This window comes from Quercus lobata, chromosome 9, assembly GCF_001633185.2.
Source record: "Quercus lobata isolate SW786 chromosome 9, ValleyOak3.0 Primary Assembly, whole genome shotgun sequence".
In the NCBI taxonomy this organism is placed as follows: domain Eukaryota; kingdom Viridiplantae; phylum Streptophyta; class Magnoliopsida; order Fagales; family Fagaceae; genus Quercus; species Quercus lobata.
This window is the reverse complement of record NC_044912.1, coordinates 53,336,128-53,358,517: the sequence shown is the minus strand read 5'-3', so window position 1 is coordinate 53,358,517 and position 22,390 is coordinate 53,336,128. Positions and strand designations below refer to the sequence as shown.

Below are 22,390 nucleotides of genomic sequence, written 5' to 3'. Positions count from 1 at the left end.
TAAACAATATGGTTATTGTGAAACCACTCTATTGAAGCAAATGCAATGATTGACAATGAAAATGAAACCACAAATGGATTACTCACCATTTTTGCTTGCACTACAAGATTAACTGCAGATCCATCTTTACGAGTATGCAGTATTGAATATAATGCTGCACGCTCTACAGGATGTCCATCCACTTTTGCCAACAATATGAACAACATATTTATGTAGTGATGAATATTGGTTCCACATAAACTTAAGATAAGTTAAATCATTTAAAAATTAGTCATAATACTTATTATCTTCTTTGTAGCGTGCACGGCAAAGCTGCATGAACCAGTAGTATGTAAGTCCTCCTGTTTAGAACGACGGTCCCTATTCTTCTCTGACTCTATCTACAAAATTATGGAGTCAGAGAATACCATCAGAAAAATCCCTTACTATGAATATGGAGTCGGAGAAATTGTGGAGTCAAAAAAATACCATCAGAATAGTAAGACAAAATCTTTGATAAGCCTAAAAAGGCAAGACAAAATTATCTTTCTGACTAGAAAAATAAAAACTAACATAAAAGGAAAAGGAAAACACTTGTTTTATATGGGTAACTAGAACTCACACACCTACATGGGATTCAACCCATAAGCTATCCTCCACCTCTTATTTTGGTAGGGAGCAGCAAAAGCAGCAGTAGCATTATAAATTACAAAACACCAACAGCAAAACACCTTAATTAGAAATTTCTAACTCATTTGTGTCTTAGTTGGCAGAAATTTTGCTTCAAGACTGAAAGGAGTGGTAAACTGATCTAGGGGGTTCTTAGATTGAGGAAAGTCCTCCTTTTTTAGTTTCTGCTTTTTGTTCTTTGCTTTATTTCTTTTAAGATTTATCTTTAGTTACTTTTGAGTTCTTGCTTTATTTCTTTTGAGTTCTCTAAGAGAACTATTTAGTTGGCAAACATAATGACATTCATGAGTCATGTCTTGGGGTGCTTACAAGTAGTAGGTTTGGCCTACTAAATAACCACTCAAGATAAATAACCATTAACCACATTGCATAATATGTGTTATATAATTTCCAAGATTACATATAGCTATGCCAATTACAATGAGTTCATTATGCTCTTATTGACATATGGTTGATCAAGGACTCACTGTCCCAATATTGATACCTCAAGAATGGTCTCAATTTTATTCCTAAGATCACCTTTTGGACTCGATCTTGAGACCATATTTTGGTCTTGACATTAAGACCAATATAATATTATTTTTTGGTAGAAAGGAAAGTAAGAGTGAAACCTATATCATCATATATATGCTCACACTATCACACAAACACTAACACACAACTAGTTGTATGAGGGCTTAGTTGGGTTGGAATTTATTTTAAAAAAAAAAAAAACATAAAAGAAGGTCAAATTCTAATCATGGACAGCTAAGAAACAAGAAATATTCATATACCAACAAAAAAGAAACATGACAATCAATTCATAGACATTGGTATGGTATAAGAGAAGAAACAAGAATTAGTAAAGGTTGTATCTAGACATAAGAATTTAAGTCAAAGGATTTAATGAATTAATACATACACATCATGGATTTTAGTTTTGAGGATTTGATTTTAACAAAAACACTTATCATGCACCTAATCATTTGAAATTCATATATCAATAGAACTTAAAATCTACCTATAGCAAAAGCAGCAGTAGCAGTATTATATAAGACTATCTCAGCCATTGGCTAATACATGACCTATCTCAGATCACCAACTTTGTTAGGTCACAACTTTCAAGCAACAATTAGTAAAGTAAAACTTGTTCTTTGGAGTGATTAACCACTAAAAAAGAGCCATGTGCCCTTACGGCATTTATGGCCCTAGGCTAGCCTGTCAATCAAAGCCCGTTTTTCAGGAGCTAAGTTAGACAGTCACTCCATGGGTCCATCCATGAAAGAAGGTGACGGACCCATAGAGTGAGGGGGCAACTGAATAGGATAAAATTAAAGAAGACAGATTCATTCACTTAATCCCGCCATAGGCGACGGAACTGAAATAATAAATAATCAAAATGAAAGGGGTAAGACGACGGATCAATATACCGGACGGAAAATAGGTGAGACAGGTGGAATCTCAATAGTAAACGGATTCTAGATGGACAGATATAAGAGGTAGATATCGAGGCTACGTGGCATCTACATGGCTTAAGTGGTCTCCAAAAAACCCTAAATAGAAATGTCTTGCACCTCACAATTAACCCTAATCAATGGAATCTCAAAATGGGTAGAATCCCACAAAATACGTGTGTTTATGAGGATCTTCCTCATAAGGAAACATCTTCCTTAGCAAGAAACGAAGGTCAGTTCCACACTACTATAAAAACCCAAAACCCTCAGAAAACAAGGTATGCATAATTTACCCCAACTTTGACACTCTAGTGTTGTAAAAAAGTTCTCTAACTTAACCTTCGGATGGTATTTGGCCGGTACCACACCGGTACTCTTTGTAAGGTCTTCTTCTATTACTGTGTTGTGCAAGTTTTGTCTAGAGCATGTGAGGACTGTGTGGCTTACTGACAATTTTCGGCATCATCAGGCATTGTACTGCCCTTCTATTCACCTCTTCAGCTAAAGCTATTGCTATTATTCATCTATTAACATAATCTATTCCTTCAGCTCAATGCAGTTGCTAATTCAAAAGCTAATACAGTAATATGCAATCTTTTAGTACTTATCCTGACATCTCACATGAAGAGAAAGTAGACAGGACCTCTACAAGTCCTTCTGCAAAAGCTCAATTAGCTAAGGACATTTGGTGGAACCTAGGGGGGTTCCCTTTGAGATATGTGACAAACTTCAAAATGTTAGTAAAATTCAAAGAAAAAACCACAAACCAAATCAACCAAAATGCTTAAACTTGAGTTACCTTAGTAACAAAACAAGCCACAAACTACATGGGCTTCATCAAGTGAATCCTCTTAGCATACATTTCATATGCAAGAACTGACTGAATTATCAGATACATTCCAAGATTCAACATCATAAATTCTACAAATTCGTCTGAAAAAACAACCAACAATGCCCTTTCAATGCATTCAGCTATGCAAAGTTCTTAAGAGACCTCATTTTTCAAGAGAATCAACAATCAATAAGCAAGAGTATAGGTTGGGAACATAACAAAAATCCTCTCAGGAAACACAATACCTTTAAATTTCAAAACAAAATATCAATTCATTACAAGCAATGGTGATTTGTTTGGTTAACTTATCACTCATAACCCATATCCCATATCCCATAACTCAATTTTCAGTTTTTGAAAACTCCTAAAAGTTGTTTTCAATTTTCATGATTCTAACTCACTTTTTTGAGTAATGAGTCAAGAGAATTTAGATAAAAAATTGAACCAAACAAGCATCCTTAAGGTAGGGCCCATTGAGTGATGAAAAGTGAGAATTGAGTGAAGAAAATTCCTAAACCAACCCCCTAAATCTTCATCAAACCAAATTAAAGATTCAAGGGTCATATGATTCCATCTAAAACAGATGTACATCTTGATTGGGAGCAACATGCCCAAGAGTCCAAGAGGCCATAGAACTGGTTGCTAGAAACTCCAATCAGTTCTATTACAATGGTAGGCCCAAGAGGCAAAGATTATGGCTACACTATTCCTCCCCCCCCCCCCCCCCACACCCCAACCCCTCTTTTGGTGAATGTGGGCTATATAATTAGCAATCCCTTAAAACAATAGAAATTCAAAGCCAACCACCGAAAAGAAGATTTATTCGATAATATGGGCTATAGTCCAGTTAGGTAAGTTTGTCAGAAGGAGAAGAAATTGCCTTTATGTCGTTGGATAGAAAACTTAAGAATGGAGAGAAAACATAAATAATTATTTGTTTATATGTGCTTAACCCAATAAACAAGTCATGTTCAAACACACACACACACACACATATATATAAACAAATGCTTGGATTTACTAACTGCATAATAAAAATCATACATAACTTTTAATACAAAATATAATATTTACGTTGTCAATATAATAATAATAATAATAACCATGGGAGGGCCAAGGACCAAGGAACCCAATCTGAGGATGACAAACCCCCGAAAAACCCAAGGATAAGGGAATGGATGGCAAAGGGAAGGTACAAGGTGTGCAAGGGTGGAGGAAGGAAGTTTCCTGAAGAAGACACCTCCTACCTCTACATTCAATATTCTACACCAACCTAACTAGCTACATTGATGAGGAAATGACCCCTGAACAGTACAGCTCATAGCTCTTTCTACCACCTCTAGAAGGGTCCTGATGAGACAAACATCCAAAGAGTTCCCCTGAAACATACAGATGGAGGACTGAGATGTAAGGAAAATGGCTATATAAGGAAAGGAATCCTCCAAAAAAAAGAGATGGGCGATTACAAAGAAAAAAGAAGCAAGTGTGAGAACAGAGAATTATCCTGTAAAGAGATATCAACCTTACTTATCAATACAAGATCAATCCTCAGACTTCTTTGAGGAGAAGTTTACACTGAATTGTTAGCCTACTCCCTCTTATTTGTTACTTAGGTTCTATTAGCCTTAGACTTGTGATTATCTTAACATTGCACTTGACTTAGAAGCCCACTCTCTTAAAAATTCATTTTTTGGGCTTAATTTGAAGATCTGGGCATCACTACTCTAAGTGGGCTTGGGCTTTTCCTTTTGAGCCCTTAGAGTATTCTTATTAAAGGTGTTAAAAATGCTAAATGCTATTTTTTTAGCATTTTTAACACCTCAAATCATAAAAACTCATCAAGGTTGCTAAATCTTAAAAATTTTAGCAACTTGCTACAGTAAGATTTTATTTCTAACACCTCACTGTAGCAAGCTGCTACTATTTTTTATTCTTTTCTTTCTTTCCTTTTCACACTCTCTGTCTCGTGCTCTCCGTCCCATCTCTCTTTCACTCTCTCTGCCTCTCTGTTTCATTTTCTCTCTGCATCTCGTGTTCGTGGGTCTTGGGTGTGGTTGGGTTGAGTCGGTGTTCTTGAGGCAGACCCTAATGTCGACGTGATTGGTGTTCTTGGCTGGGGTTGAGATTGGAGAGGCTGGGCAGTTGGGTGGTGGTCATCGGAGAGGTTGGGGTGGGTTTTGGCTGCGGTTTTGTGGTGGGTTCAAATTGAGGTGAGTTTGATTTGATTTTGGGTCTTGATTTGGTTAGGGTGGGTCTTGATTTGATTTACAGTGCGAAGGAGGATGTCAAGTCATGCCGTGGAAGAAGATGACAACGAGGAGGGAAGTGGTGTCCGTGTTTTGTGGGTTTTGGTTCGGCGTGATGGGTCTACTAGCAGCAACGATGGTCGAGGTTTTTTTTTTTTTTTGCAAAGGTTTGTGGTGGTGAGTGGATGTGGTGGTTGTGGGTGGATGTGGATGTGGAGGTTTCTTTCTGCTGTGATTTCTTTTTTTCTATTTTTGATAGTGGTGGTTGTGGTATGGGTGGTGGGTTTTTGGTGGGTGGTTGGGTGGTGGGTTTTGTGGTGACTGCTAGTAGTGTGGTGGTTGGCGGTGTTGAGAATAGTTGGGTTGAGACAGAGAGAGACAAAGGAGAGAGAGACAAGGAGAGAGAGGAAAAATAAAAAATTATTGAAAAATAATAAAGAAACAATATTTAAATGAAGTAGTAAAAAAATAGAAGTTTTGATGTAGGTTGTATTGTAAAGTGATGTGTTAAATGTTATAAAATTGGTTTTTGAGATGTTAAATGCTAAATTTTTTAGAACTTTTGATGGGAATGCTTTTACAATAATAATAATAATAATAATAACAACTAGTCGCTAACCCATGCGATGCACGGAAAAACTATTGACTCTGAAAAAAATGAAGAAATATTTACCTTCTATACTTTTCCATAATTTAAAAGTGTTGTCTAACATTGAACATTATTGAGTTGCAAGTGCATAGTTACTGAAACTTACAAAGTAATTTACAATTCTTAAATTAATAAAGCAAAACTTCCAATAGTTATATATACACACACGTTTAAAACTAATATAAACTACAAATATATAAACAAATGCCATGATATGAGGAAGATATACCAAGTTTCAAATTTGAGTAGCAATATAACTTTCTTGTAGTAATAACAATATAGACAATTCAAAATTATAATACCTAATTCCATTATCTTTATGTTGAATCCATAAAAATAATTAATTGTAATTAATCCAAACATATAATTAATCAACCAAAAATCATAACTTTTAATAAGAAAACAAAAAATCACATGAACCTAAATAAAAAACATTTAAGGTAAAGAATTAAGATCAACATATGAAAGAAAATTAATTCTAAATATAACAAAAGAATAAGATAGAAAGAAAATCACAGGCACATATGAAAGCAAATAAAAAATTTGACATAAAAGATAAAATTCATTAATAACAATATAAAAAAATCCACATATTTTGAATTGAAATTTTATTAATAATAACAATATAAACAAATTTGACATAAAATTCATTAATCAAAGAAGAAAGTTGAATTTTTGTTTTTGAGTCTTATCAGAATCTTTGTTTTTATATAGATTATTGTAAGGGACAGATTTTGGGGTCCAAGCCCAACGAGCGAGCGATTCTGGCCCAAAAAACCCTCAACAATGAATTTGTAGAGAGTGGGACGTAGAACTAGGTCTTGACAGAGTAAACGTAATTGTTAGTAAGCCATGCAACCATTTGAACGTGGGAATACTTCATTAGGTTTCCTGGGATAACAGTTCGTAGGGCTGTACCCCAAAGTTTCGTTTACATAATACCTTTCTTTCTCTCTCTTCCTTTCCTTACTTTTTGCTCTCCAGCTTCCGATCCCCTGATCATGAGGGTTTTCTTCTCTTATATAGCATCCTTTGAATGATAATGACCCTACACTTGTTGATCATCTGGGCCTTTACTTGAGTGCCTGTCCCATATGACATCCTCCCCCTTTTCTGTGAGTTGCACTGGCCAAGATAATACTGTTCTCCTGTCCTCTCCACATTAATGCGGCTGGAAAAGTAGTTTCCTTGCATTTAATGCGGCAGTTGTGGTTGCCCCCTGAACGTCTAGCATTTTCCTTTGATTTTAGATGACCTTTCACCATGTAAAGGGTGTGAATTGGACTCCCGTTTGGTGCGTCCGAGGAGGCACTCCTCCTCGGACGCCCCTTAAACAAGCCCGGCCCAACATGGTTGGGTTGGGGGTCCTCTGTCCGCGTTTTTGCTTCCTATTATGGTTGGGCTTTGTACGGGTACCATGGCCCACAGTTTACTGGCGAACTTTACCCCCCACAATTATCAACGTTTGAGTTTGAATTTAAGTTGGACTTATTAGAAAGATAAAGTTTTATTCATTGTTAAGTTTTGATCAAACAAAAATAATTTTGTTTTAAAAAAATGATAATGATGAGTTTGAGTTTAAGTTGGACTTGTTAAAGAGATAGAGTTTCACTCTTTATTAAGTTTTAACTAAACAAAAATAATTTTATTTAAATAAAATGATAATAACGAATATATATATATATATATATATGTGTGTGTGTGTGTGTGTGTGTGTGTGTGTGTGTGTGTGATCAATCCTAACGAATATCTTAAAAGATCTATAACTGACCACAAAAAATATATTAGATCATGATTTAGTTGTTGTGGTTGAGGATTATATTTAAAAAAAAATTAAATACAGTACTTAAAAATTAAAAACCAAGCCTACAAAACCGCCTAAACAGCTCAATTTTTGGAGTGGCTTGAAAACAATGGTTAACATTTGGTTGTGTGAATGCATATTAAACTTAAAATAATTAAAAGTTAGTTTTGCTTATCTATATATAAATTATGAGGAAAACAGTTTTTGAGCATTGATTTTTATAATACGTTATAGTGAAAAAGTGTAGAATAGAAAACAAAAAAAAAAAAAAAAAAAAAATGGAAATAGTAAGAGTATGAACCTTCAATTACGTCGTCTTCGTCTTTGTCATCATCTCTTTCAATTCTCTGTTTCTTCTGAACCTTCATGCTTCCTACCATGGCTTTAATTTGCCATGTGTGTTTTCTTTGTGAAAATTTTAGTGAGTATGAAGAGTTTTGACCTTGGCAAGGGTTTATATTTGTTGAAATATTTGTTATGGAATTTTAGTTGAATTAGAATTTTCAAACTCTTGAACCATATATCTAATAGAATTTTATTTAAACTAAATTATTGTAACACTTGATAAGATAATTACACATCGAAGAGAAATAATAAATATATAAGATATAAAACCTAAAATAAAAAGAATCTAAAATAAAAATAAAAAGAAAATAGTGATGACGTGGAAAAATTGTAACACTTGATAAGATAATTACACATCGAAGAGAAATAATAAATATATAAGATATAAAACCTAAAATAAAAAGAATCTAAAATAAAAATAAAAATAAAATAGTGATGAGATGGAAAATTGCGGGAGTTTTAGAGGTTTCGGTTATATATATATATATATATATATATATATATATATTTATAGATAATAGCCGTTTACAAGATCCAAAATAGAGTACTTGAGCTCTCCCAATAACTAAAAAGAATATCATGCCTAAATCTAACTGGGGTTCACGGCAATGAAGGAACTGGATCAAAAATATATTTCTAGCTTTTATCATAGAAAAAATAGTCTAGGGATTTGAATAATTTTAGTTTGGGGTTTTACTTTTTCATTACCATTTTTATTACTAATTTTTTTCCTTTTATTTTCACAATACCTAAATTCCAAGTCACGTACAAGCACAAAATAACATCAACAAGGATGGGAATGCCGCATGCCTCCTATTTATTAAAAAGGATAATAGGAGCAATATACACACTCATACCAGGCTAATAACGAGCATATCTGGTGCTCAATGTCGAATTGGTTGACAATAGGTTGATAAATTCCAAAACAACAGTCACTGAATTATTGGCAGCAAGGGATATGAAGGTGTCATCATGATCATTTGAGTCGGCAGAACCCCTTTCAGGCGGGCCAGAGTCTCTGCCGGCCCTAAAAGCGATGAAATATTTCCTTTGTTGAAGACAATCAGAGCCACAAATGCACTTTTCATGTCCACAGGGGGCTTACATGGAATTTGCTATAGATGAAGCTTCGGTATGCGGCATTGCTTAGGAAAATGCTTGCACTTGTTCCTCTTTGGACGATGGTCACCTTTGGTGTTTTGGACAAGCATGTTGTTGAGTTAATGCAACCTTGTAGTACAAGATCCTAGACATGCATGTAACTCAAATTTTAGGCCACTAGAAATGTACATGTATTTTTTTTTTTGGGGGGATGCAACAATAGAATGAGGGGATTCGAACCACTTTATCCTCTATGAGAGAATTATTGGAATGAAGTGAAAACAATTACCACTAGCGCATGATTCCACAGAAAAAAAAAATATATATATATATAATAATAATAATAATGGTAATACGCTAACGCGTGGCAATTGATCAGTGTACAATGTACTAATTATTGGAACAGTTTTAGTTTCAAATCCATTTGGATATCTCCCTTCAAGTCATATGACTTTTCTAATAAGTCATGTGATTTATTTAAATAATACACATGAATAGTCTTATAAATTGTCATTAATGAATTTGAAGAGATAGATACAAACTAGTTTGGAGTTAAATTTTGTATTTAATTATTTTCTAAGTCAGTATCTTTTTTTTCTTGGAATCATCTAAATTAATCTGTATTTGTTTGTGTGTGCTTTCTCAAAAATAATAGAGCTAATCCAGCAATCAATGATTTGATCGATGAAAATTTATAATATACATACTAATATAAAGTGCAAATGAAAACAATAGGTAACTTACCTCTAGCTGTTGTGAGATTTCAAAGTAAAGGTGATCAACAGAGACCCAAAAGGCATGCTACCTTTCCTCAGGAGTCCCACCTATGGGGGATAACTTCCTCAGGTTGAAACCAAATATTATTCAAGAGGTTGTCATATGAGCTACCATCTGTGACATTCATTGTATAATCCTCTGTAAAATTTAAATACCCAAATTCTCTCGTGTAATCTCCATTTGATTCCAGGGGTAGCTCTACCTTCAGGCCCTTGCCCATACCTCTGCAGCATAAATGACAAACATTTGCAATAAATCAATATTACTTTAGATTATAGTTACTACAAACATGGCATGCATTTCTAGATAATTTTATTCACTCTGATCCCGTGAAAATAATCCATTTTTATGATGCTCCTTATAATACTAGAGTGTATGCACAATCTTTATACAAAGTTAACACTATCCACAAACTCATTTAGCGGAATTTGGATGTAAGGTAGAAAATCAAATTTACTACCTGACCGCAGTGAGGATCCTTGGCAGAAGCTTCGGCTTACATTTTCATGCTAGGAAGTGGTTTTACGTGTTTGCACAAAAAGCCAGTATTAAAAAGATCTCACGCTACGAAATGGTTTAACGTCTTTGCCAACAGCCTAGTGTCACAAAGATAAAATTTCTGAACTTTGCCTTTTGAAGTTGGACTTTGCCAAGTTTGGGTTTTACCATTGAATTTGAACTTAGCCATTAAAGTTACGGCTTTCTTTCGGTTTTGGGTGCGAGGCCCATTTGAAGCATTTCTTTAAACTGAAGTCGGCTTGACCATTTGAAAAAAAAAATTTGAGAACTGAAATAGACTGGTGCCATTTGTGAAAATTTTAGCACTGAAATGGGCTTGGCTATTTGAAAAGCTTGGAAAATTTAAAATGGGCTTGGCCATTTAAATAATTTGGAGGATTAGAATGGACTTGAAAAAGAAACTTTCAGAAACTGGAAGTGGGATTGGGCTTAAGCTGAAGACCCATTTTTTTCATATAGCCAGCCGAAGGATGAGTTTAACTTCCCTTCAGATTCTATCGCTCTTTAAATCCCTCCTCTTGTTACAGCTAGCTCTTCCTTTTAATTTTAACCTAACTTCAAAGAAGGAAAACTTATATTTCTTGATGGGTACTTAAATTTAGGTTGTCCACACAGAGCTTTGGACGACCATATTGCTTCAAACAAACAATAAAATTAAGCCTTTTTGGATATACACTACTGTAAATTTCTTTAATAAACATTCTTCCCTCTCTTTGTGTACGTGTTAAAAATACTTAGTATTCTTAAAAAAAAAAAAAAAAACAATAAATTTAGTCGTTACAAATGTAAGGCTCGGAGAGAAAAGACCATTGGAGACCTCATCAATCACCTCATTAAGCCACCAATGGCATTACCCAAATATTAAAACCACCATTGGAGATCTCCAACGGCTAGAAATACATAATCTATATAAGCCATTTGAGAACTAAGAGAAGGTATACACATACATATTGACGTACGTTCTTGATTCTTATTATCTCTCTCTTCAAGTATTTGACTTTGTCATCAAAGGCTCATTGGCTAACACCACACCGGTGTCCATAAAGGGAGAAGGATCTTCATTCTTGTGTTGCAGGTTACAAGTACATCCACGTAGGATTCCATCTGGATGACCATTCACCTGACGAAACTGTGCTTCATCATTTCTCATTATTGATTGGCTGAAATCGAATTCCAGGAAAAATTTCCTTCACTTTTTTGTTTTCTTCTTGTGAAAATTTAGAGGGAGTTTGAATCTTATTTTGGGCTGAGACTTGAGAGCTATCTTAGTGTTTTTCTCTTGCTCTAACCAAATTTTGAAGGGGCAAATTATGTAGTTTAGCTCCTTTTCCCTTTGTTCTTGATTTCAAATTGAAAATTTGAAGATTTTGTTTCCAATTTCTTGGGCTTTTGCTTTCTCAACAATCTACTTGACCTCCTCATCTTCCCATCCCCAGATTTTCACTCCCATTGTTGAAACTAAGGCAAGACATCTGCAGAAGCAGCTAAAGAAAACGGCATCGTTTTCTATCAAAGAAAAGAAGCATTTACAAAAGGAGAAACGCCATCATGTTGTTAAATGAACCTTTAGTTGCTGGCACGTGATTCAGGCAGTTATGAGGACATGTATTGTAATTCTATTTGTTTTCTCTGTAGTTGTTAGATTTCTTTCTGTTTTAATTAGTTATTTTTGCTTATTTCCCGCCTGATTTCTGGGCTCATTTTCAATACTTTCTCTTATGAGTTATGAGTTATGAGCTAAAAGCTAAGAGCAAGATAGAGCAAAACTGTCTTCCCGAGCTGCTCTGATATTTTACTAAGGTCAGATCCACCCGCAACACCAACTGTCATAAACTGCAGTCGGGGGAAAAAAGTTACCCAATGCATTATGGGGAGGTCGGTGGAAGAAAACACAAAGAAAACAAGTCCCCACGAAAACTCAAAAATGCTAATCAATCATGTACCTTTCAGAGTTCCCGCATGAATTCTAAGATTTCTGGAGTGACCAACTAGTAGTTGAGAAGATAACATTGCATCAAACACAAAATATAAGGTGTACGCAATATTTATATTATGTAAACAATTTTTACAAAATAACCATTCTCTAGATAGGTACTCTACTAAACAATCTAATGGAAAAAAATAAAAATAAAAAACAGAGAAGAAAATCAATACCTTTCTTGGAGCAGTAAGTGTCCCATCAACATTGAATAAAGCAATTAAGCCAGGCTTCCTCATGGCCATTGCACTCGATATATTTTTCTGCTACAACAAATTCAATACATCACAATGCTTCCAACCAAAATAAATAAATAAAATGAAAAATGAAATTCAGAAGTAGTTTAAAATCAAAATGAAACCCATTTGAATTCCAAATCTTTAAAGCTGTCCATTCATGTATATAGATATAAGCACTTCAAAGTTTGGAATGAAATTAGATTATGTAGGCTGCAATTACAAATCTAAGGTTTGGTCATTGAGCTTAATTACTCAAGTGGTTCTACTCATTAGACCCAGAAAAACAATTCCAGAGAAGAATCCACATGCTAAGTCAGCTCATTAAACTCCTCATATATCTTTATATTGAGTGTGAATTTTGAAAATATAACCGTTGGATTGCATGTTCTTATTATATCTTTCATGCTTGCAAAATTTCAAGAAAATTAAAGATTAATTACTATGTCATCAAACAAATGTAAGTTTATTGATCCAATAGTAAATAACATCCAATTTGAATAAAATTTGATATGCATATTAAGAACATAGGGAACATAAAATTCAATGGTTAGACTCTTAAAATTTACACCCAAAAAAAGATATATGAGAAGTTTGAAGAGCTTGAAGAAAAACTTTGTTCAAGTTTAGGTGGGTACCATTCAAATAAAGTTTATTATATAGGCAATATATATTGTAAGGACAAAGTTTGGAGCCCAAGCCTAAGTGTATGGAATCCTGGTCCAATAAGCCCAATACAATGAATTTTGTAGAGTATGGGTCAAAGAACTAGGTCTAGATGAGTTGGGCAACGACTAGCATGGAGTTAAGAATCAATCAAACACGAATAAAAGCTATTATGACTAGAGGATCTTTCGTTCGAGGAGACCATATATATATAGATCACAATATTAAGATTGTTTAGCATGCTACAGTATTCTCTCTCTCTTTTTCTGCCCCCCACTTCATGGGGGCTCTTCCACATTATATAGGTCCTTCCTGATCATCTGGACCTTACACTTGTTGATCACCTGAATCCCCACTTGATTACCCATCCCATCATACACCCCTTTCAGCCCTTTGTGAGTTGCGGCAGCTAAGGTAGCACTGTTCAGGGGTCTTCTCCACATTAATGCAGCTAGAAAAATAGCTGCAGTACATTTAATATGGTGGTGACAGTTTTTCCTTAGATATTTTGAGTTTTCTTCCCTCTCACATGTTTAGGGGGTGCACTTCAACTGCTTGAGTAGACATTTGTCGTGTCCGAGGAGGAGTTCCTCCTCAAACCTTCTTCCCTTTGTCTCCCACTGATGAGACTTGCAATGTAGATCGTCTAAGCCGTGTTTCCCTCCTCGGACTTGTTAGTGTCATCGGACAAGGCTCAAGGCCCAATACATTATTTTGGACCCTAACCCCCACGTATATATATATATATATATATATATATATATATATATATATATATAGAACATTGGGGTTTTACTATTTTAGCTGATTTCAAATAGACTGTCTTTTTTTGCCTTATCAAGAAAAGGGAAAACTTGTTTAGTTTGTTGAAGTTTAGGGCTTTGCTTGTAGTGTATTTTATCGGGAAAAAAAAATCTTATGAGATAGTCTCATAAAATTTATTTTGAGAAAGAGGTTTCAAAATAGTAAAGTGTTGTAAAACAAGGTGAGGGATTTATAAAATGGGCCCAATTTAAGTTGAGTTCCTTATCTATACTATATATAAGAGGATTTCCTGTTTGGTTTTCAACATTTTTCGTGCTAAAATACCCTCACACAAATTCTTAAGCTCTCTAAAATATCCCTATCTTTTAGTTGAATCATTTTAAATAAAAAAACACAAACTAGTTAAAACAGTAATTACTGTTTCTAATAGGCCTTTTCCTTTATCTTCTCCATTTGACCTAAAACTTAGGATACTATTTCTATCTCATTTTTAAACATTATTCTACATTATCTTACCTCTTTCTTTAAAAAAAAAAAAAAATTTACACACGGTTATTTATATGTCACTTTTAGGAATTATAACACTAAATAAAAATAAATAAATAAATAAAACGAGCATTATTGCACGCACAAACTGTATGTGATGAGTTCAGTGCAATAATATTAGGTTAAATTCTAGTAGGAACCCCAAATTATACCATTTGCCTTGTAATCTCCTCACAATTGTTGCATTCCCTTTAGTTAGTTAGTTAGTTAGTTGAGATAATGATGAGTTAGTTAGGAATTGAGCATGCCCATTTAACACATGACCTAATTGATAGAGCACATGTTGAATTAACTAACTAATTATCTTGAGCCATGTAGACCAATAAGATTAGAGCTAGTCTTCTATAAATACATAATTATAATTCAACATTAGATATTGTGGGGGCAAAGACTCCAAATCATGTAATGGGCCTTGGGCCCCACCCGGAACAATTAGCAATGTCCAAGGAGAGGAAATGGTTTCTAAAGGGATTTTCAACTCAGCTCTCGTAGACAAGGGACATTTGGAGGGCGGTCCGAGGAGGAATGCCTCCTCGGACGTGATGAATATAACTCAAACATGCACTCTGGCTATTAGAAGGACCCTCCCCCACAATAGGCTTTAGCAGTAGGGACACGCCCCACAGACCCCCAAGAAAGAAGGAAACGCAAAATACCTAAGGAGAGGCTGCTGCTACCTCATTAAATGCGTTGCAGCTACTTTTCTGGCCACATTAGTGTGGAGAGGACCTATGAATAGTGCTACTTTGGCTACCACAACTCACAGAAAACTGAAAGGGGGTGTCCGATGGGACAAACACTCAAGTAAGGATCCAGATGATCGACAAGTGTAGAACCACGATGGTTTCAAGAAAACTATATAAGATGGGGAGTCCCCATAAGGAAGGGGACAGAGAAAAAAGAAAGAGAATATTGTAGCAGTATAAACGGCCATAATATTCAAACAGAGATCAATATATATTCATTTACCCTCCTCGGACTGGAAATCTATGGACGTTAACATGTATTATTTGAGTTCAATCGTTGTATAGTCCAATACTAACCGTTATCCAATTCGCTAAGATCTAGTTTTACGACCCACTCTCTACAAATTCATTGTTTCTGGGCTCCTTGGACCAAGACCCCATACCTCTTGGGCTTGAGCTCCGAATTGCAACCCTACAGATATCATTGAAGAATAAACCAATTGATTACTTAGTGTATTCCCCTCTCTCTCTCTTAATATTTCTCAATGGAGGATGACTATCTTGAATTAAGTTAATTTTCCTACAATTCTCACGCATTCCCCTACAATTCCCATCCATCCCCATTAGAACGACTAGGTTCCTAACAAGTTGAAACGCATGATTATATTGACAAATGTAACATAAATAATATCATCTTTCCTAATTACAAATTTAATGTAGTTATTATATGTTTGTATATAATTGAGGATCCTAACATGGTGCAAGTTTCTTTGAAGAATAATAGTTCGAGTGTTTGTTTACTTTTGTGTAAGAGAGTTATTGAGTGTATAGGGGTTTTGGATTGTGAGTTTGTGTGTTAGATTTGTGAGTTAGTTTTTGTTTGGAAGAGATTTTGTTTATATTTGTGAGGTTCGTGAATATTTTTTGTGTGAGTTTGTGAGTTTGATTTGTAAGGTTTGATTAAGAGCGGTAGTAATTCATATTATTTGATGATGTAGCAATGATCACACTATTTGACTTGCTTAGAAGATCTTTAATATGGAGAATGCATAGTCAAAGGAAGAAATCAGATGACCTAGATGACGCTAGTCTAATGTCGACCTAAGTTTCTTTAATGTTGAAGTCAATCACTTTTTTTTTGTATAAGTACATAGTCTTTGCATTATCACTCAAACCTAGGATTATATATATAATGCTTAATGACATCAATCTCTCTGACCTTATATCTAGCAATATTTTCTAGATTGGCTTTGGTGCAGAGATTGCATTTATATACTACAATTTCTGGAGTTATCGCATGTTAGTATCATATGACTACAATCTTTGTGCCAAAGCCAATCTAGTAGATACTGTTGGATTGGGCCTAGAAGGTCAGAGAGATTGATGCCATTTAGCATTAAAGAAATAAATTTTTAATAAATTTCACAATTTGCTAAAATAGCAAGTTGGTGTATTTGAAGTAATATTATTTTATTTACTTATCAATTAGCATCACTTTTGTTTTGTATTATTATTTGCATCAATCTCAGTAGTCTACAACCATATATAAATGTTGTATCGCCAAACCCATTTTCTTTCTTACATTTTTTTATTATTGGGATAGAAATTGCTAAACCCCACTGATAATTGACAATGATAACAACAGCAATGACCAAAAATAAAACGCAAAGGGTTATGGTGGTCCACCAGGGAAGGGAGGACTTAAAATTAATAATGGTGATGCATGTGATGTGAGTGAGACCATGAAATAAGATGAAAAGGACAGAAATATAGTAATTATTATGCGTGATGCTTTTTCCAACTTCTCCTAAACCAACCCAAACCCAAAGCAATAATTAGATTATTGGATCCCATCCCATCGGCAACGTCCAAAAATCTATCATCCCAGCAATAAATTTTATATTCATGCCATATACTATTATATATTAGGGAAAAATTAATGTTCAGAGACTGAGTAGTCATAGCAGGTTTAGTTAACTGGTGGGCAGTAGGAAGGAACAACACAAGGAACCAATACTAAAGCCCCCCAACTCCCTTTTTAACAAGTTCTTTTCTCTTCATGTTCAACCACCCAACAACTGGTGATTGGATATTAATCTCTATCAATCTCTTCTATTCTCTTCGTAAGTTCAGCTCAACCACTGATTTACATATTCTTTAAATATTCTCTTCTAAGAGCATCCACATCAGTAGATACAAATTTTTCATCTATTTTGCACTAAAAAAAGCTACTTTTTCTATTTTATACACTTATTTATACAAAACACCCACATTGATTTATCTATTCTACACATTTATTTAATAAAATATTCAATTTTTTACAATTTCTTATTATTCTCTCCCTCAGTTTATCTATTCTAAAAATAACTTTTCTGAGTTTAGGTGTGTATCCTATTTTCTATGACCGGTTTTATGTAGCTCAACACATTTTGTGTGAACATACTTTTTAATCTTTTATTATATATATTCAAGTGGCTGAATCTGATGATCAAGTTTTGACTTAGACATTTATATGTATATCATAGTTAATTAATTTAGTCATTTATTAAGATGTTTATTAATAGTGAGAAGGATTTTCGTGGTGGACCATATATGGCATCTCTTCTCTTCAGTTCAGTCCTGACTTTTATAATTGTCTTTCTTGCTCCAACTTATAATTGTATTGTACTTTTTCAGTTATTTTTCACGACCTGCTGAAATGGACTATTCTATTCTATAATTTAACAACCAAATTAACATTTGTATATTGTTTTTACTGTAATTTTGATTTAACTAAATTTCATAATCTTAATGTGAAGTTTTTAGTACTCTACATATTTTAATAACCAATAACGAGGAATATCTCATAAATAGTAACGGTATTTGTTATTCTTAGCCATTCTTTGATGATAATGATATTTCATAATTCCATATGGGCCTCAGTCACTGATTTTGCATTTCATGAAATGAAATAAAAATCCCATGTTAACTTGTGTAAGTCTTTGAGTCCTTTAATCTTCGAGAGTGACTACATATGGTGGCACCTTACGCTCATATTATATAAACTCATGGACATAAAAAGGAGGTATGCCAAGGGTTGAGCAATACCAATATTTTTTTTCCTGTTGATTTTTGACTCTCTTCTGGTAAAGGGGTCCTTCACAAGGTATAGGAGGACTCTCAGTTACAGAGAGTGATCGTATGCTACTGAGGTGCTTCCTGTCTCGTTGTGTTACATGATTGCACTAGTGGGGCTATATTTATTGACATCATTTTGGTAGCCTTGTTATTGTGATTAATGGACTAATGGTCTTGACCTACCAGGTTGTCGGCTGTTTGTAGTGTGGACATCTTTAGCGGTGAGCCATGACAAACTTATCACAAGGTTTGTCTGGTGACAAACACCAAAAATTTGTCTTGGGTGGCTATATGATGATTAAAATTCTTTTACAAATTTTCGATAATAATTTATTTAATTTTGTTGTTGTTGAAAGTGAGCTAAATTATATTTATATTTTAAAAAAATGAAATTCTAAAAAATTATACATAAAAACTACAAGTTAAAAGTTAAGCTTATAAGTTCTAGCTAAATAAACATGTATATTTATGTTTATCTATAAAAATATTTTGAGAAAATAATAATTTATAAACATGGTTCAACATGCAGATTTTATAAACCAATAGATATAACAAAAAGTGTCATGGACTCCGTTTTAACTGATATAGTTTTATATACAAAACCAAAAAAACAAGTTATCTATGAAACTTCATAAATATGTAGAAAGATTAAGAAAAATACTAGACACTTTTTCTTTCTATCTTTATTAATTAATTATCTTGTTGTCGGTTAATAAGTAGTGATTATGACAAAAGAAACCACATTATTTTCCTAAAAAGATTTGGACCATTTTGCATATGAGTGGTCGAGACAATAAAACAAATAGATGATAGATGATAGATGAAAATGATAGAAGCTTTAGAAAGAAAGAAGTAAAAACCAAAAAGAACAAAAGAAGACAAATGTGAGGCCAGCTAGGGTCAATTGAACCTTTTTTTTTTTTTTTTGGTTCTTTCATTTGATGGGTAATTGCACACTTTATAAATTTTTGTTTTTTTTAAAAGTTAGATTAAGTGGGTTTCAGGTCGCTCAATTAGTAAAGTCTGTATTAAATAATTGTACTCATAGTACATTATATCTCTTTTATATTGACTTATCGTTTTTTCCCTATCACTCATAACCAATCGCATTAGATTTGTATCAAAATTGTGGCATAAAAGTTACGGTTGTGGATTATTTTAAATATCAAATATAGCCACAAATAAAGGGTAGAAGTAGAGGCACAAATATATTCCCATACATAAGACTCGTTCTATTTTCCAAACTCTAAACCCTGATTTTCCTTAATTATTTCTCAACTTATATTTCTTTCTTTCATTCCTTTAAGAAAAGAGAAAGTCACACCATAGACATAAAGATTTTGATAGAAAACAAAACAAAAAAGCATACAGATGCAGATCACACAGACAACAAAAGGGAGAAAGTTCTTATTTACAGAATACAGATCTGCACTGCATCAATTTTTTTTACTTTAAGGTATCTCTCTTTTCTCTCTCTCTCTCTCTCTTTTTGACTCTCATTTATTAATTCCACCTTTGTCTCTCTCATTGTGATACCAACCATTCTTTTACAGTTATACCAAATTTAAAGTAATTGAAGCCTGCACCGAATATCAGATCTGACCCTCACTTTCATCAAAACTTAAAAATATATAAAAAATAAAAACAAAATTATCCATCCATCACATTCACATTCCCACACACACAACGTAACGTAAGCAACGGTATCCTATGTTTTATATTGCTATTGCTATTGCTATTTGCTATGCCCTCTGTCTCTGTGTGATAGAAATTTGAGATCCATTTTCCATGAGTTTGTCTCTCTCTCTCTGATATATTTGTTTGTGGTGGTGGTGTTGTAATATGGAAGGAGGTGAAAGAAACAGTGATAGGAGGAGGAGACTTACATTGTGGGATCAGATGTCTGCTGTAGAAGGCGCCGTGAACAGAGAGTCCAGTTCCGGATCGACTCTCTGCGACATTCTGTGCACCACGGATAAGCAACCTTCTTCGGCGGCGGCGGCGGCGACGGCGGCGGAACCTCAGCCTCAGGTTCGGCACAGTAATCGGACCCTGCTGGATGTGATCCGGGAGCAGGATCCGAATGCTGCGAGGTCGGCATACAAGGGGCTTAATATCAATACGAATAATAGCAGAGATAAGAAATCGTGGAAAACCTTCAAAGACAAGCTCCGTTTGAAGCGTGCCGGGGCTGCTTGGACCTCCTCTGTTCCTATCCCTGCCTCTGATATCCCTATCCAACAGCAGGGTTCGCTTTCGCGCCGTAACTCGGTCCGCTTCCGTAGCTCGGCCGAGTTGACTCAGTCCTCCGAAGATTTGTCTAGGCCGCCGCCGCCGCAGATCTTGCGCCGGAACTCCACTCGGTACAGTCCCGGAGACCTGATTCCCGCCGAGTCAACTCAGTTCCCTGTCTCCGAGTCTACGAGTTTCGTACCGCAAACCACGCGCCACAACGCTACGCGGTTCGTCGGCACCCCGCACCACAGGAACACCGAAATCTCCTCCTCCTCGTCCTCTTCCTCCTCCGACGACGACGAGGAAGAAGGAGACTCCGAAATCGCGCCTCACACGCCGACGCGGCGGCTGTCGGTGGTGCTAGCGGAGGAGAGAGCTTTATCGGCGAGAGAAGCGGTGGCGGCGCAGGAAGCGGCGGAGAGGGAGAGGCAAGAGCAGCTTAACACTTTGTCGACGACGGCGGAGCCGCCGGTGAGAATGTCGTTGATGGATTTGATGGACTACAACATGGACGATGACGAGGAGGAGGAGGAAGAGGAGGAGGGGGAAGAGAACGAGAGAAACGAAGGAAAAGGAAAGGAAGAAGAAGCGGAAGAAGAGAACGGAAGCGGAAGCAAAAGAGGAGAGTACAAGTGCTGCGTGTGCATGGTAAGGCACAAAGGCTCGGCTTTTATACCGTGCGGACACACGTTTTGCAGGTTGTGTTCAAGGGAGCTTATGGTGAGTAGGGGTAATTGCCCTCTCTGCAACCGTTTCATCTTGGAAATCCTTGACATTTTTTAATTCCCTTTTAATTTGGGTTCTCACAATTGTATCATAATGTGATATGATCATCATTGAAGATAAAATTGCTTTGTTTTTTTTAATTTTATTTTTTATTTTTAGAATTGAGTCATTAATTTCAATGACAAAAAAAGAGTGAGGTTTGGTTTTCATGTGATAAATGATCTCTGGTTCCAACTCAATATTTTAGTGATTATCATCTCTTTGTAAATGCATTTTGTTCTTGGATATATAGAACTTCCCTCTTCCAATTTTTTTTTTTTTTTTTGGGTGAAATGAGACCAAAGTTTGCATATTGAAGCAATTGCAGCGAGGAATTGATCTGAAACAAAGCACTTCGTTTATGGGCATTGTAGCAAGGATAAAAGCTTATTTTTGATCATGAATTTTTTAAATCTCTTTTTAGATATTTCATTTTAAAAGTAAAATATGAGTGTTATCACAATTTTAGGAGGAAGTCTCAGAATGCGTTGTTACTTTGTATTTGTAAGTGGCCTCTTGTTTGGAAAGTTATGGTTCACAATTCAATTGTAAGCTAAAGCCTATAAAGCTTATTTCTGGTTTTTTTGTTTTATTTATGATGCTTCTTCTTGTTGATTAATGATGATATGTCCTTGAATTTGGCGTTGTTTTTTAGTATTAATTTGCTGAATTTGTTCAACCAGGAACAATTCTGGAAAATTTTGTCAATAACAGAAACAATAAGAAGGATGGATGATTATTTTATTTTATTATAAATCAGGGGAGTCCATGTTTGCCCTGTTCCCTCTTCAGGGCAGAAATTGGGGTCAGGTGGGTTAGAGGTATTTTGTCATGATTAATTTGGTTTCAAATGTACAGTTGTTAAGAGTGCCTAAAAGAGAGAGGAAGATGAGAGCAAATAGAATATGTATAAAAAAAAAAGATGAAATTACAAATATAATATGTATAAAAAAAGAAGATGAAATTATATATATATATATTTCATGGCAGGAAACTAAACACAGGACAGAACATGATTGGG

General features: G+C 34.9%; 1 protein-coding gene and 1 pseudogene across 3 annotated transcripts; one reads left to right on the top strand and one right to left on the bottom strand.

Annotated features, from left to right (window-relative positions):
- Positions 1-8,839: 8,839 nt before the first annotated feature.
- On the bottom strand, positions 8,840-11,525 carry LOC115962016 (annotated as a pseudogene).
- Positions 11,526-19,626: 8,101 nt separating this feature from the next.
- On the top strand, positions 19,627-21,965 carry LOC115962327 (E3 ubiquitin-protein ligase complex slx8-rfp subunit slx8-like). Of its 3 annotated transcripts, none has more exons than XM_031081240.1 (2): positions 19,627-19,825; positions 20,219-21,965. In XM_031081240.1, exon 2 carries the CDS (start codon positions 20,269-20,271, stop codon positions 21,385-21,387), a length of 1,119 nt encoding a protein of 372 aa, XP_030937100.1. In that variant the 5' UTR covers positions 19,627-19,825; positions 20,219-20,268; the 3' UTR covers positions 21,388-21,965. The 3 variants fall into 3 exon arrangements, with proteins under 3 accessions (XP_030937100.1, XP_030937101.1, XP_030937099.1); XM_031081241.1 differs by lacking the exon at positions 19,627-19,825 and adding an exon at positions 19,851-20,062; XM_031081239.1 differs by lacking the exon at positions 19,627-19,825 and having other exon boundaries at positions 20,069-21,965.
- The last annotated feature ends 425 nt before the right edge of the window (positions 21,966-22,390 follow it).